Below are 16,614 nucleotides of genomic sequence, written 5' to 3' on the forward strand. Positions count from 1 at the left end.
TTCCAACTACATGACAGAAAGGATAGCTGGCTTGCTTAACTGTAAGTATAACCTGTCTAAACAATAACTTCTCAGGATTAGTGACAACTGACTGAATTTCTGAATCGTACGGTGCATTCTTGTAGTGTGCAGAAAACTGAGAAAGAACTCCATTAGCAGCTAAAAGGGTGTAAAGTACTCAATGTATAAAACATACAGGAAACAGTTTGCAGAAAAATTCACCATTGAAACCTTTAATTGCCACCATTCAAACACCCAAACTTCAGAAATGTAGGCCATCATTTACCTAACTGTGCAAATGTCCAAATCAACTGGGTTTACAGAAGCCCCGAGAAATTCTAAAAGACTGTTGCAATTTCAGGGAGGTGGGGGGATGGAATGGTGGAGAAGAGAGACCAACTGAAAATGATATTACTTTGAAGAGAGTTAAAGTTTCAATCAACTTCTTCAATTGTTGGTCCACCAGAAGGGTCCTTTCTGACTTGTTCTGAGAATGGCCCTTCGGGCATACCTCCCTGGTAGAGTTTGGCAATGATGGGCTTGCATATTTTTTCCAAATCTTTCAACTGCTGCTCAAAGTCCTCCTTCTCTGCTGTTTGGTTTGCCTCCAGCCAGGAGATAGCCTGGTTACACTTTTCGATGACTTTGTTCTTATCTTCCTCACTGATCTTGCCTTTCGTTTTCTCTTCCTCCACTGAACTCTTCATGTTAAATGCGTACGACTCCAGGGAATTCTTGGCTGTAATTTTCTCACGCTGCATATCATCCTGGCCTTTGTACCTCTCCGCTTCCTGCACCATCCTCTCAATCTCCTCCTTACTCAACCTGCCCTTGTCATTGGTGATGGTGATTTTGCTCTCTTTGCCAGTGCTCTTGTCCACAGCAGAGACATTCAAGATGCCATTTGCGTCAATATCAAAGGTGACCTCAATCTGTGGTACACCACGTGGCGCAGGAGGGATCCCACTGAGGTCAAATTTGCCCAAGAGGTTGTTATCCTTAGTCATTGCTCTTTCTCCTTCATATACCTGGATCAAAACACCGGGTTGACTGTCAGAATAAGTGGTGAATATCTGTGTCTGCTTGGTGGGAATGGTGGTGTTACGTTTGATGAGTGTGGTCATGACCCCACCTGCTGTTTCCAGACCCAATGATAGTGGAGTAACATCCAGTAGTAGCAAATCTTGTACATTTTCAGACTTGTCCCCCATCAGAATAGCTGCTTGAACAGCTGCCCCATAGGCCACGGCCTCATCAGGATTGATGCTCTTATTTAAATCTCTGCCATTGAAGAAATCTTGCAACAATTTCTGGATTTTTGGGATGCGGGTGGAGCCTCCAACCAGGACTATATCATTAACCTGAGCTTTATCCAGTTTGGCATCTCTCAGAGCTTTTTCCACTGGTTCTAGAGTGCCTCTGAAAAGGTCAATATTCAGTTCCTCAAACCGAGCCCTGGTGATGGAGGTGTAGAAATCGATGCCTTCATACAGTGAGTCAATCTCAACACTTGCTTGTGTGCTGGAAGACAGGGTTCTCTTGGCTCTTTCACAGGCTGTCCTCAGTCTCCTAACTGCCCTCTTGTTCTCACTGATGTCCTTCTTGTATTTCCGCTTGAACTCTTCAATGAAGTGATTGACCATGCGGTTATCAAAGTCCTCTCCTCCCAAGTGGGTATCACCAGCCGTCGATTTCACTTCAAAGATACCATCATCAATGGTGAGAATAGACACATCAAAGGTACCACCGCCCAGGTCAAAAATGAGAACATTGCGTTCTCCTCTGCCCTTCTTGTCCAGACCGTAGGCAATGGCAGCTGCTGTTGGCTCATTAATGATCCTTAAGACATTGAGGCCAGCGATCACACCAGCATCTTTGGTTGCCTGGCGCTGGGAGTCATTGAAGTAAGCAGGCACTGTGATTACAGCATTAGTAACAGTGTAGCCCAGATAGGCCTCAGCAATCTCCTTCATCTTGGTCAACACCATGGAAGAGATTTCCTCAGGGTAAAAGGTCTTATCTTCACCTTTGTACTCAACTTTGACCTTTGGCTTCCCTGCATCATTCACCACCTGGAAGGGCCAGTGCTTCATGTCGGACTGGACGACTGGGTCATTGTATTTCCTGCCAATGAGTCTCTTGGCATCAAAGATGGTGTTCGGTGGGTTCAGAGCCACCTGGTTCTTGGCGGCGTCTCCAATGAGCCTTTCGGTGTCGTTGAAGGCCACGTAGCTGGGCGTGGTGCGGTTGCCCTGGTCGTTGGCGATGATCTCCACCTTGCCATGCTGGAAGACCCCAACACAGGAGTAGGTGGTGCCCAGGTCAATGCCAATGGCTGTCCCCCTGCTTGCCATCAATCAAACCTGTCTTAAACGCCCTCCTGGGGCTGCAATAGCTCGGCCACACCACCACGCCTAGCCCTCTGTTTTCAACCCCTCCGCTTCTTTGTGCCTTTTTCTGCTGCCCCACTCTCGCCTCGACCCCTATTTATCGGTTTCGGGCACGTCGTGGCAACCGACCGACGGATTGACGTGCTCTTCGTCCAATGGCCGTGTCAGATTCCCGCACTTTAGCAACGCTTGGGCCAATGAGCAGCAGGGCCAGGCCTGGCGGAGGCGGAACCAGTGCGGGGACGTGAACGGCCGATTGTGACGTCGGTGCCTATGGAATGTTTCTGCCACGTGCTGGATATGTCGTCGAGTCCAATTCAAAAATGAATTGAATATTGAACCGTTAGATTCCCACCGTTAGGCCCAAATGGAAATGGCCTCCAGTTAAAAGTGGCACAGAGAGAGAGCTGGTTCATCATGTTTATACCATTATTGCGGTATATTGACGTTTGTCCGGTGCTAGTTACCATGGGAACCATAACTGATTTGAATTTTGATTCACGTTTTTGTCCCCTTAAGAGTACTTATGTTTTAAAGTTTAAAACGTTCTCAAATTAAAGCCAATAAATTGTACCCTTTGTACTTAATTCTGCAAAAATAAGGCGACAGAAAGGAAAGTAACTGTGAGAGGTAATTTCGGTTTGCAACTTTAAGATGTGCCTAGACCACAGACTGATCTATAATAAAAGATAAAACTTTTGCTTCTTTTCTAAAACATTAGACTTTTGCTTTCTTAAAACATTTTGTATACTCAAAAGTAGAATGGTTTACAATTGTGCATGCAGTTTGTGAGCAGAGTGACTTCTTTTCTAAAAACATTAGACTTTTGCTTTCTTAAAACATTTTGTATACTCAAAAGTAGAATAGTTTAAAATAGTGCAGTTTGTGAGCAGAGTAAAACAAACAGGACCTTGATTGATGAAACCATAAAGACAGGCAGGGAAGGATGAGTCCTTGACTGATAAAGACTGCAGGACAGGGAAACGACTCGAGAGACATCTGCTACAGATTGATACAGAGACATCTGCTACAGCACAGACAGAGAAGAATAAGTCTTTGACTGATAAGACTACAGGGAGAGAAAAATAACACCTCTAGGGTCTGGAGGCATGAAGGGGAGGGTCTGAAGACATTTGTTGCAGACTTTGTGATAAGGATGCAAGTTGGAGAATAATGATGTTTTTAAGAATGTGAACCTCATGGCTCGTTAAGAGCCAGGAAGGGGAGGGTCTGGAGACATTTGTTGCAGACTTTGTGATAAGGATGCAAGTTGGAGAATAATGATGTTTTTAAGAATGTGAACCTCATGGCTCGTTAGAACCAAGGAGGGGAGGGACTTGTGCTGTATATAATGAGAAACTTTCTAAGCCTCAGCGCGCCTTTTACTCAGAAAGGTGCCCGACTCTGCAGACTTGCTAATAAAACTTTGTTTTCCTGAATTTGTCTAGAGCGATTATTAAGAAGCAATTTTCATTTCCAACAGTAACCACCCCACACATCACTGCAAGGCCTGTTTAAAATTTCTAGGAGAAAGTGAGGACTGCATATGCTGGAGATCAGAGCTGAAAAAGTGTTGCTGGAAAAGCGCAGCAGGTCAGGCAGCATCCAAGGAGCAGGAGAAGAAGGGCTCATGTCCAAAACGTCGATTCTCCTGCTCTTTGGATGCTGCCTGACCTGCTGCGCTTTTCCAGCAACACTTTTTCAGCTGTTTAAAATTTCCTCTGGCTTAGGGAGAGATAGTCGGGTCCTGAGAGTCAGTGCCTGAAATGTTAACGAGGTCTCCACAATTGACTCCCACCTAATAGTCGCCTCTGAAGTGGCAGAGAAAATCATTTGTGATGCTGCAAAATAAAGACGCCCGCCAAAGGAGAGTAACTGGAATGGTCTAGTATGCTATTTCCACTGCCGCCTACATTTGTTCAAATCAATTTGCAATGGCAATCATAAAAATATGGGAGGGGTGCTGTTTTGAGGATCCCTGCTGACCCGATGGGCTGACTGGCCTCTTTCTGCGCAGTTGAGATTCTGTAATGCTATGGCATCTGGTGGAGTTTAAAATTAATTCCTAAATTTGGTATTCAAAGTCATCTAACAATGAAATAGAGTCATAGAGTTGAACAGCACAGAAACAGACCCTTCTGTCCAACTCATCCATGCTGATCAGATGTCCTAAATTAATCTAGTCCCATTTGCCAGCATTCTAAACCCTTCCGACTTAAATATCTTTTAAATGTTGTTATTGTACCAAGTGGCCATTGATTGTTGTAAAACTTACTTGAGCAGGTCTGTGTGACTCCAGACCCACAGCAACATATTGTTTAATCAACCTAATCAGAGTTTTTTTTACACATTTCTGGAGCAGGTGGATCTTGAACTCAGGCCTCTTGATCCATAGATAGGAATTCTACACCTGTGCCATAAGAGCTCTTAGAGATGTGGTTATTAATAGTGTTCTCAAATAGCCTGGCAGACTGCTCAGTTAAGGACAATTTATGGTTAGGTGTCAAATTCTGGCTTTGCCAGAGATTCCTCCAGCTATTCAAGGAGAACCTGATGTGGAGATGCCAGTGTCAGACTTGGGTGGACAAAGTCATAAGTTACGTGACACCAGGTTATAGTCCCACAGGTTTATTGAAATTGCAAGCTTTTGGAGCACTGCTCCTTCGTCAGGTGAAATCAAGGGAAAGAAGGGGAATAAATATTTTTCAGTCTATTGAAAGACCACAGTGACAGATCATTGATGGCTAATCAAGCTTCTATCAATAACAAAATTCAAGTAACAGTCTGGAACTGTGACGCACCTCCAGGACAGATGAAACACTACCATTGCACCAGAAGACCCTTGAGAAATTGTTGCTTCTTGCCTAGAAATTGAACACAGGGTACAGCAGTAATAAATCCTTATCACAAGGCTGTCCGTGGAATGTGTCCGTGCCAAGTGTAATCATACACTCCAGTAAATATGAATTGCATAACTTTCCCCTCAAATTACTTGACAGGGCTAATTACCTGCAATTTTAATATTAGGCAGATTTGACAACATGACTTGGTAGAGTGGAGTTTTAATCATGTGACCACGAAGTGATAAAGCACTTTTAAGTTTCAAATCTATCACCTTTAGCTGCTCAGCCACAACTATAAATGCTTAAAGGTTTTTTTAAATCAACTTGTTCTCTATATTTTTCTGGTTTTGTTACCATGTTGCAAAAAACACAAAAGAAATTTCTGAAAATTGTATAATTTAACCAACTTCATGCCTGTGTGATTCAAGATAGAAAATACTGGAGACACTTGGCAAGTCAGATAATGTGTAGGAAGAAAGGGACTAGCAAACTTAGAAAATAGAAGCAGGAATAGGCCATTCAGCCCCTCACACCTGCTTTGCCACTCAATAAATTCATTGTTATTTTCGAGACCCATATTTGTACATTCTACCTCTATATCTCTTGATGTCTTTATTGCCTGGAAATCTATCATCTCTGTCATGGATATTTCCATGTCCACAAAATGTCAACAAGTCATTAATTGGTTTAAAAGTCATACTTGCTTAAATTCTAAAATTAACTTTGTTGAACATCATAGCCACTGCTGATCATATGATTCAAACTAACCACAATTTTTAGAAAGATTCCAATCAGCAGTTACCAGAACAGAACCAAAACATCACTATCATGGCAAGTCACAAAATTGCATAATGTGGACCTTGCAATCTACAGAGACAAATGATAGTTCTCTCTAACCAGTCCTGAACAAAGAGAGGCTGTTGAAACCTTTTATGCCTCAAGTAATAATAGCAGCTCACCATTAATATCATACAAATGAATAAAGACCAAACTGAAACCAATTGTTTCCTATGAACGACCTCATTATTTTGAAATTATAGTCAGTTTTTTAAAATCCCTACAGTGTGGAAACAGGCCCTTAAGTCCAACAAATCCACATCAACCCTCTAAAGAGTATCCCACCCAAGCGCATTCCCCATTATCCTACATTACTAATCCACTTAACCTATACATTTCTGAACACTATAGGCAATTTAGCATGGCCAGTTCACCTAACATGCACATCTTTGGATTGTGGAAGGAAGAGCACCCTGAGGAAACCCATGCAGACACACGGAGAATGTAAAAACTCCTCACAGTCATCCGAAGCTGGAATCAAACCAGGTCCCCGGCGCTGTGAGGCAGCAGTGCTAACCACTGAACCACTGTGCCACCAAAACAATCAGGTACGCTCCAGCAGGGAACTGAACCACTACACTACCGAGGAGCTCAGCACACACCCTTTGTCCAACTTATCCATGCCAACAAGGAAGGTATCCTAAATTAATCTAGTTCCATTTGCCAGCATTTGGTCCATATTCCTCTGAAACCTTCCTATTCATATACCTATCCAAATGCCTTTTAAAATGTTGTAATTGTACTAACCTATGCCACTTGCTCTAGCAGCTCATTCCATACATGCACCACCCTTTGAATGAAAAAGTTGACCCTTGGGTCTCTTTTGAATCTTTCCCTTCTCACCTTAAACCTATGCCTCTAGTTTTGGAGGTTAGAGGGGAAACTCACATTACCAAGGAGGTCAGCACAGAAACACACCCTTTGTCCAACTCCTCCATGCCAACAAGGTATTCTAAATTAATCTAGTCCCATTTGCCAGGATTTGGTCCATATCCCTCTGAAACCTAGGTGAAAGTGAGTACTGCAGATACTGGAGATTAAAGAGTGTGGTGCTAGAAAAGCACAGCAAGTCAGGCAGCATCTGAGCAGCAGGAAAATCGATGTTTTGGGTAAAAGCCCTTCATCAGGAATGAGGCTGGGAGCCTCGGGGGTGCAGTGATGTATGGGAGGTGATGGAGCTGGGGGAAGGTAGCTGAGAGTGCAATAGGTGGACGGAAGTGGGAGTAAAGGTGATAGGTCAGAGGGGATGGTAGAGCAGACAGGTGGGAAGGAAGATGGACAGATGGGACAGGTCTTTAGGACGGTGCTGAGCTGGAAGGTTGGAACTGGGGTAAGGTGGGTGGAGGGGAAATGAGGAAACTGGTGAAATCCACACTGATGCGATGGGGTTGAAGGGTCCTGAGGCAAAAGATGAGGTGTTCTTCCTCCTCAAGTGATAAGGGAATGGCGATTGCTAACCCTCTGAAACCCTTCTATTCATATGCCCATCCAAATGCCTTTTAAATGTAATTGTACCAACCTCCACCACTTCCTCTAGCAGCTCATTCCAGACATGCATCACCCTCTGCATGAAAAGGTTGACCCTCGGGTTCCTTTTGAATCTTTCCGCTCTCACCTTAAACCTATGCCTCTAGTTTTGGATTCTCCTACCCTGGGGACAAAACTTTAGTGGCTATTCGGTGCATCCATGGTTCTTATGGTTTTATAAACCTCTTTAAGGTCACGCCTCAGCCTCCAAACTCCAGGGAAAAAAGCTCCAGTCTATCCAGTCTCTCCCTATAACTCAAACCTTCCAATCCCAACAATACCCTTGAAAATCTTTTCTGAGCTCTATCAGATTTAACATAATCATTCCTGTAGCAGGGAGACCAGAAATGGAGTGAAGAATTCGAAAGTTTTGCCATCCTCTAAATGATGAAATTCCCACTCACCTCAGTCCTTAATGGCCCAACCATTAAACTGAGACTGTGTCCCAAGCCCTGGTCCTTTCAGTCACCCAGCATCGTCTTTTTTGCAGAATTATTTAAATCGGATGAGGATGTCATCAGCAGGTCCAGCACTTGTTGCCCATTCCTAACAGTCCCTGAACTGAGTAGCTTGCAAATCATTTCAGAGGGCAGTTAACCACATTGCTCTGGGTCTAGAGTCATGTATAGGCCAGACCAAGTGAGGATAGCAGATTTACTACCCTGAAGGACATTAGACATTTTTACATTAGTCAGTGGTAGTTATATAGGTCACGATCACTGAGACTTAATTTATATGGAGATTGAATGTAACTTTCAGCAGCTGCTGTGCTGAGATTTCAATCTGAATCTCCAGACCATTACCCAGTAACATTGATACTGTGCAACCACCATAGAACTTTGTGTCATTCAGTTAGGTCACTTTCCATCCTTCTAACCTCTTGAGGATATATGACCAAACTTCACAATCTCTCCTCATAGACAATTCTGCCATCCAAGGAATCAGTCTGGTGAACTTCCATTGCCCTCCCTCTATGGCAAGATATCTTTCCTTTAGCCAAGGATATCAAAACTGTACACAATACTCACTATGCAGTCTTACCAAGGCTCTGCACAACTGCAGCAACCCCTCTTTATTTCTTGCTGCACTTGCATGCCATCTTGTGGTGGGAGGTCATCGACCTGACGCACTAGCTTGTTTCTCTTTCCACACTCACCCCCTCAAGCTGCTGAGTATTTCATGCATCCACATATCTATGCCAAAATAAAGCTTGGAATAAATGTCAAGCAGCATATTTATTAATCAATGGGAGCCTGATATCACACAAGTGGGCAAAGCAGTGGAAACTACCATTCAACTTGTGTAAGTGTGAGATCATCGATTTTGGCTCCAATCTGAAAAATCGGAGTTAGTTCAATGTGGTGGGAAATAGGAAGGAAGGAGTCGATGAGAGATTTGGATGTCCGTGTACAGAAAGCAATGAGGCAAGCACACATTCCAGTTAATGGAATGCAGCTTGTGACTCAAGTGGAAATCAATAGCAAGAATGGGAATTTATGTTTCCACTGCACAAATCCTTGATCTGAATGCATCTTGAGTATTGTGGTTGATTCTGAGCACTATCGCTAAATAGAAATGTAGATTCGATAGAATTATTCCAGTCAGTATTATAACTGGAGTTCTTGTGGTGCAGTGGTGAATGCCTCTGAGCCAGATTATCCAGGTTTAAGACTCCCATGGTGTCGAACATTAACATTTAATGTTGTTCGAAGACATGGCGCGTGCTGCTGCAGTGAACAACAGAGAACCCTGGTCAGCCATCTGCAGTTGGAATGGCAAACTGTAACAATACCTTACCAAAAGTGAAAGAGCATTCCAAGGCGAAAGTACAAGGTCAATGATGCCCTTTCAGGGCATGGTGCCCGAAATGAGAAATATATTCAAAACTAAACACCAGATTTAAGCACAAGATTTTATTAGTCTTTTACATAGATGTACTGACCAATGTACTTAAATGGACACTCACATGTAACCAGAAAAGTAACTTAGCAACCCAGAATAATCATATTTTAAAAATCGTGAAGTTCACTTAGAGAAAATTCGTTATCATAAAGTCAACTGTGAACCATCAAAGCCAGTATCTGAGAGCAATATGTTACCTCTACAAATGGCAACTAAGTACTTTGATCATGTCAATGCTTTATAAAGTTACTTCCACAAAGGATGCAGAAGTGGGCTGAGGAGGGGATGATTGGAGTTGAGATGGTGCGACAGAGGAGAACTGAAAGTTTGGGTAAGAATTCAATCAACCTCCTCAATTGTTGGGCCACTGAAGGCATTTTCTTTGCCAGCTTGGTCACCAAAGCCAACAGGCACATCGCCCTGATATAACTTGGCAATAATGGGGTTGCAGATGTTCTCTAGCTTCTTCAGCTGATTTTCATACTCCTGCTTCTCTGCATCCTGGTGTGTCTCCAGCCAGGATATGGTTTGGTTACATGTTTCAATCACTTTCTTCTTATCTTCCTCACTAATCCTGCCACTTATTTTCTCTTCTTCTGCTGAATTCTTCATGTTGAATGCATATGACTCCAGGGAATTTTTAGCTGAGATTTTTTTGCGTTGCAGATCATCTTGGACTTTGTAACTTTCTGCTTCCTGTACCATCCTCTCAATCTCCTCCTTACTCAGCCTGCCCTTGTCATTGCTGATGGTGATCTTGTTCGATTTGCCAGTGCTCTTATCAATGGCAGAGACATTCAAGATGCCATTGGCATCGATATCAAAGGTGACCTCAATCTGTGGCACACCACGAGGGGCAGGAGCAATGCCACTCAACTCAAATTTACCCAGGAGATTGTTGTCCTTGGTCATGGCTCGCTCCCCTTCATACACCTGAATAAGGACACCAGGCTGGTTATCAGAGTAGGTGCTGAAGATCTGGGTCTGCTTGGTGGGAATGGTGGTGTTGCGCTTGATGAGTGCAGTCATGACACCTCCTGCTGTCTCGAGACCCAGAGACAGGGCAGCGACATCCAGGAGAAGTAGGTCCTGAACATTCTCTGACTTGTCCCCCATCAGAATAGCTGCTTGAACAGCTGCCCCATAGGCCACAGCCTCATCAGGATTGATGCTCTTGTTCAGCTCCTTGCCACTGAAGAAATCTTGCAGCAGTTTCTGAATCTTGGGGATGCGGGTGGAGCCCCCAACCAAGACAACATCATGGATCTGTGACTTATCCAACTTGGCATCTCTCAGAGCTTTCTCCACTGGTTCCAGAGTCCCTCTGAACAGATCGGTATTGAGTTCTTCAAACCGAGCCCTGGTAATAGAGGTGTAGAAGTCTAAGCTTTCATACAGCGAGTCAATCTCAATACTAGCTTGTGTGCTGGAAGACAGGGTTCTCTTGGCTCTTTCACAGGCTGTCCTCAGCCTCCTGACTGCCCTCTTGTTCTGACTGATGTCCTTCTTGTATTTCCGCTTGAACTCTTCAATGAAGTGATTGACCATGCGGTTATCAAAGTCCTCTCCTCCCAAGTGGGTGTCACCTGCTGTTGATTTCACTTCAAAGATACCATCGTCGATGGAGAGAATAGACACATCGAAGGTGCCACCTCCCAGGTCAAAGATGAGGACATTGTGTTCTCCTCTGCCCTTCTTCTCCAGGCCGTAGGCAATGGCAGCTGCTGTTGGCTCATTGATGACACGGAGGACATTGAGGCCAGCGATCACACCAGCATCTTTGGTTGCCTGCCGCTGGGAATCATTGAAGTAAGCAGGCACTGTGACAACAGCATTAGTGACAGGGTGTCCCAGATAGGCCTCTGCTGTCTCTTTCATCTTGGTCAGCACCATAGAAGAGATTTCCTCAGGGTAAAAGGTCCTATTGACACCTTTGTATTCGACCTTGACCTTGGGCTTCCCTCCATCATTCACCACCTGGAAGGGCCAGTGCTTCATGTCAGACTGGACAACTGAGTCATTGAACCTCCTCCCGATGAGCCTCTTGGCATCGAAGATAGTATTCTGGGGGTTCAGAGCCACCTGGTTCTTGGCAGCATCTCCGATGAGCCTCTCGGTGTCATTGAAGGCCACGTAGCTGGGGGTGGTACGGTTACCCTGGTCATTGGCGATGATCTCCACCTTGCCATGCTGGAAGACCCCAACACAGGAGTAGGTGGTGCCCAGGTCAATACCAATGGCTGTGGGCATGATCTCCTAAATCGGGCTGGCCCTGCGTGACAAACTGCACCCAGACCTTCTCAGCTCCTTCTGTCACCGTTGACATTGACCAGTTGCTTATTTCCAGAGAGGGGGCAGTGTTCTGGAATGTTCGTGTCGAACGCCCGGCAGTTGCAGCAATGCCCAAGCCAAACGTCCACGTCTTGAGAACGCTGCGGCATGGCACGGGCCAATGGCCGAGCTCGCTACACCGTTGCCACAACTACTGGACAGTCGCATCATTCCAGTTCAGCGCGCGAAATTCCGAAGCCCATGCTCAACATCCATGGGTGGGTGGGGCGTGTTTCTATTGTGCATTGACCTCGCGCTTCCACTTTACCTTGCAGTATCTGGCTGTCGGATAGCTCAATTAGTTGGACGGTTCGTTTCCGATGAAAGATGATGCTGGTGGCCTGGATATTAATTCTGGCACAGGCTGAGGTTACTTTGAAGGTCTCTTCTTCTTAACACCTCCCCTGGCCTGAGGCACGGCGAGGCTCAGATTAAACCACCATCAGTTTTTTTTTCTCTCTGTCTCTAATTGCAGAATGGGACCATGGCAACTTTCAAATTCAATGAACGGGTGCAGGTGCATTTTTCAAGTTTGATCCAGAAAAAAAGTCGTCAGTCCTGATCCTCCATAAGTCCACAAGAAATAGGAACAGGAATAGGTCATTGTACCCCTTGAGCACAAGATCGTCGGTGGTCTGACATTCCTCATGTCAATTTTTCTGTCTTTTTCCTGCAACCCTACCTCAAATAAAACAGTGTCTTTGAACAAGCATTTGTCTGGCCAAGTGTAGCCTTTAACGACTCACTGTGATACTTTGTTTTACAATGTTCCGTAAAGCCTCTGTGAATATATTACTATTATGTTAAAGGTGCTTTATAAACATAAATTGTGGCAGAAATTATCAAAATATTTTCCAAATTTGTATGGATAATTTTAAAATGTCAGTGTACAAACATATGAAAATGGAGCAAAAATAAGCCACACTCGTCCCTACCTGCGAGTGTAGAAGCATATTCAGATTTTCTAAAGCACACTTGTATTTCGTTTTAGTCATTCAGGAGGTGTGGGCTTCACTGGTTGGACTAGCATTTATTGTCTAACCCGAGTTACCCTTGAGAGGATGTGGTTGGTTGCTTTCTTGTATCGCGGCAGTCCGTTTGGTGTAAATACTGTCCATTTGGTGTAAATACACTCACAATGCGACTTCGGAAGGGAGCACCAGGATTTTGATCCAGTGTCACTGAAGGAACAATGCATTTACAGTATATTCCAATCTAAGGATGGTCAGCGGTTTGGAGGGAACTTGCAGGTAATGGTGTCCTAATGTATCTATTGCTTTGGCCTTCCAGATTGTAGCAAGTCATGAATCTGAAAGGTATTGATAAACGAGCCTTAGTGAATTTCTGCAGTGCATCTTGTAGATGGTACCCACTGTTGCTATTTAGAGTCAGTAGAGGATGTTTGTGGATGCATGTGCTTGTTGAATAAGCCTTTTTTTGTCGTAAACCATTTCATTTCTTAATAAATTGTTTCTACTTCTTAAGTGACTCATATCCCTCATTGCATGCAAAACTAAAAGGAACACAACAGAGGAAAGGCTGGAAACAAAATGCCATTACATAATTGCATAGCTGATCAGGAAACATAATGGTGGAAAAGTTACACATGTTAGATCCTTATAACATAACAAGTGTTATGAAGTATTCATTTAACGGACACTAAAGGCTGGTAATTGTACAATTCCCCTCCCAAATACTTTGTATTTGCATAAAAATTAGCTTTGCTGCCGTGAGTAGTGCAATGAAGTCTCCCATGCCCTCTCCAATTTCTTCATAATTTTCCAACCTGATTCCAAGATGTTTGTAAACTGATTAACCATGAATCGATTGTAAGTTGTTGAAAAAACAAATTTGATGCACAAATGTCCTTTAGGAAAGGAAATTGCTATCCTTACCTGGTCCGGCCTTACCATGACTCCAGATCCACTCCAGTTGACACTTAACTACTCTCAGGGATGGCAATAAATACTGCCCTACCTAACGACACACTCATTTCACAAATGAATATTTTTTGAAACTGAAATGTTCTGTTTGTTCTCAATTCTCAACGATTTACCAAATTTTACCCATAAATAGTAGTTTAGGCACACAAGATGGTCATGTAGCCTACTGCATCCATGCCTTGTTTCTGTGGAGTGGAGGTTTGTAGAGGCTTAGCAAGTCACAAGGTCCAGGTCAATATCAGTCACTATGCGAAGAAAAATACTGTTCACTACTAGCCTGAATCTCTTATCCAAAACCTTAACCCCTTTTGGATTAGTCCTTTGACCATCAGCTAATGGGAACAGCTTGACTTGTGCCTACTTCATCTTAGCAGGTCAGAACCTTGTTCACCTTCATTAAATCTCCCCTCAATGTCCATTACCTCAAGCGTAACAGCTCCAAATTATCCAGTCTAACCTTAAACTATAGTTAATCTTGTTGTCTCATCCCTGAAACAATTCTGGCCAACCTGCTCTGCACCGTCAAGGATCCTCACATTTTTCCTAAAAGGTTGACCAGAACTGGAACACAACCTTGTACTTGTGGCATGATTAAAGCTTTGTAAATGTTCAGCATAAACTCTAAGATATTGAACTCAATGCCTCTATTTCTAAAACCAGAGATCCTATACTTTATTTGATATTTAAATATTCTGCAGCCTTCAAAGATCAATGTGCATGAGGCCCCAAGTCCCTCTGTCTGGAACTGTGTTCTGAAGTCTATATTGCCTCTCCTTATCTGTTCTGTAAAAGTGCATCATCTCACATCTGTGTTAAATTCCATCAGCCTACTGTCTCCTTGTTTACTTGTGTCTTGTTGCAGTTAATTGGTGTCATCCTTACCTCTGAATTTAGCATCGTTACCAGATCTTGAAATTTTACTATATGTTGGAGATGAAATGAATTATTGCAGTATGTGACTTGCTCATAGCAGTCCAATTTAGACACGAACACAAACCTGCACACAAACCTTGAGTTTTTGACTGTTTATTTGTGAGCTCACAGGGACAGACAAGTCAACCTAATGGTCACAAGTCACTCCAACCAAATATAAAGAGTTGCATGGTTATATAGGTTACAATCATTTAACAATTAGCAATTAGCAAGCTGTTAATTGAACCATAATGGGTAAGTGGGCAATCGGCCCAGTGACTAGCCCCAGTCATGTAGCTGTCTGGACAATACTGATTAGCAGTTGATAAGCAAATGTTAGTACAACAATAGATTCTTGTAAGAGAAGAACATTCCCACACTGGGAAAGAGTTGACTATCAGGTGCTAGTTCAGCTGCAAGGTCAGGCACTTCACTGAGCCTGGGAATGTACAAGCAGACACTTATACGAAAATTAAAATGGATTCCAGGTTTTAATATGTGACAAAATGGCTGTTTGGGCTATAACAAACCTCCCACAATGTATTCCTATATCCAATCTAACTGTCTAAAATACACGGGGAGCACGGCCATCTCCCATCCTCCGTTTCACTTCCGAAGAAGGATTACAAAAATGTGAAACTTCAGTTATGAGAACACACAGTAAAAGGTGGGAGAAGTCCTGAAGGCTTACTGAAATGACTTGAAATGTTCATCTGCTGTCTCTGCACAGATGCTATCAGACCTGCTGAGTTTTTCCAGCAGTTTCTGATTTTATTTCTGATTTCCAGGATCCAACGTTCTTTACTTTTGTTGTTGTTGTTGAAGATGATGTTCGGATTGTTTTCCTTGGAGACGAGGTAGCAGCTGAAAAATATGTTGCTGGAAAAGCGCAGCAGGTCAGTCGGGAGGTAGCAGAGGAGATTTGGTAGAGGTTTTCAAAATCATGAGCAGGCTAGACAGAGTAGAGATAGAGAAGCTTTTTTTCCAGTTGAAAGAGAGAAAAAAAAATGAGAGAGTGTTTCTTTAAGGTGATATGCAAATGAAACAAGTGTGCTATGAGGAAAAGAAAACTTTTCACACAACAAATATTTAGGGTGTGGAATGCACTGCCTGGAAATATGGTGGAGATAGGTTCAATTGAGGAGGGCATTGGATGATTATTTGGATGGAAATAGTATGCAGGGATATGGGGAAAAGGCAGAAAATTGGCATTGAATCAGTGCGGATATGATGGGCTAGTTGACTTCCTTCTGCACTGTTACAATTCTGTGATTCTAAACTGAGAAGTTCTGTGGTCATAAATGAGTTAATTGGAAACAGAGATCTATCTGCCACTGTAAGGTGACCCCAAGCCTCATCAAAGTAGAACTAATTGTCATTGTTTCCCAAGCAACATTCATCCAACCAGGAAAAAGAACTGAAGAGCCCCAATAGTCAGGGGGAGAAATAAATTTGTAAGGAGATCTGTTATCTGTACGAATGATTGGGTGGTTATGGTAGGGGATTTTAATTTTCCAAATATAGACTGAGACTGCCATACTGTTAAGGGCTTAAATGGAGAGGAATTTGTTTAGTGTGTACAACATTTTTTTTATTCAGTATGTGGATGTAACTACTAGAGAAGATGCAAAACTTGACCTACTCTTGAGAAATAAGGCAGGGCAAGTGATTGAGGTGTTGGGGGGAGGGGGGAGCACTTTGGGACCAGCGACCAAAATTCTATTAGTTTTAAAATAGTAATAGAAAAGGATACACCAGATCTAAAAATTGAAGTTCTAAATTGGAGGAAAAACAATTTTGACAGTATTAGGCAAGAACTTTCAAAAGTTGATTGGGCATGGATGTTTGCAGGTAAGGGGACAGCTGGAAAATGGGTAGCCATCAATAACAAGAGTCCAGAGACAGTATATTTCTGTTATGGTGAATGTC

The 16,614-nt window shown here is 43.2% G+C and overlaps 2 protein-coding genes across 2 annotated transcripts; both read right to left on the reverse strand.

The window, feature by feature from the left end:
- Positions 1-225: 225 nt before the first annotated feature.
- LOC140454986 (heat shock cognate 71 kDa protein-like) lies at positions 226-2,514 on the reverse strand. Its single transcript, XM_072549661.1, has one exon. The coding sequence runs from the start codon at positions 2,352-2,354 to the stop codon at positions 435-437; it is 1,920 nt and encodes a 639-aa protein (XP_072405762.1). The 5' UTR covers positions 2,355-2,514; the 3' UTR covers positions 226-434.
- A 7,324-nt stretch (positions 2,515-9,838) lies between these two features.
- On the reverse strand, positions 9,839-11,749 carry LOC140455085 (heat shock 70 kDa protein 1A-like). The gene has a single exon (XM_072549749.1). The coding sequence runs from the start codon at positions 11,747-11,749 to the stop codon at positions 9,839-9,841; it is 1,911 nt and encodes a 636-aa protein (XP_072405850.1).
- Positions 11,750-16,614: the final 4,865 nt, after the last annotated feature.

The sequence above is a fragment of the Chiloscyllium punctatum genome, chromosome 30, assembly GCF_047496795.1.
Source record: "Chiloscyllium punctatum isolate Juve2018m chromosome 30, sChiPun1.3, whole genome shotgun sequence".
In the NCBI taxonomy this organism is placed as follows: domain Eukaryota; kingdom Metazoa; phylum Chordata; class Chondrichthyes; order Orectolobiformes; family Hemiscylliidae; genus Chiloscyllium; species Chiloscyllium punctatum.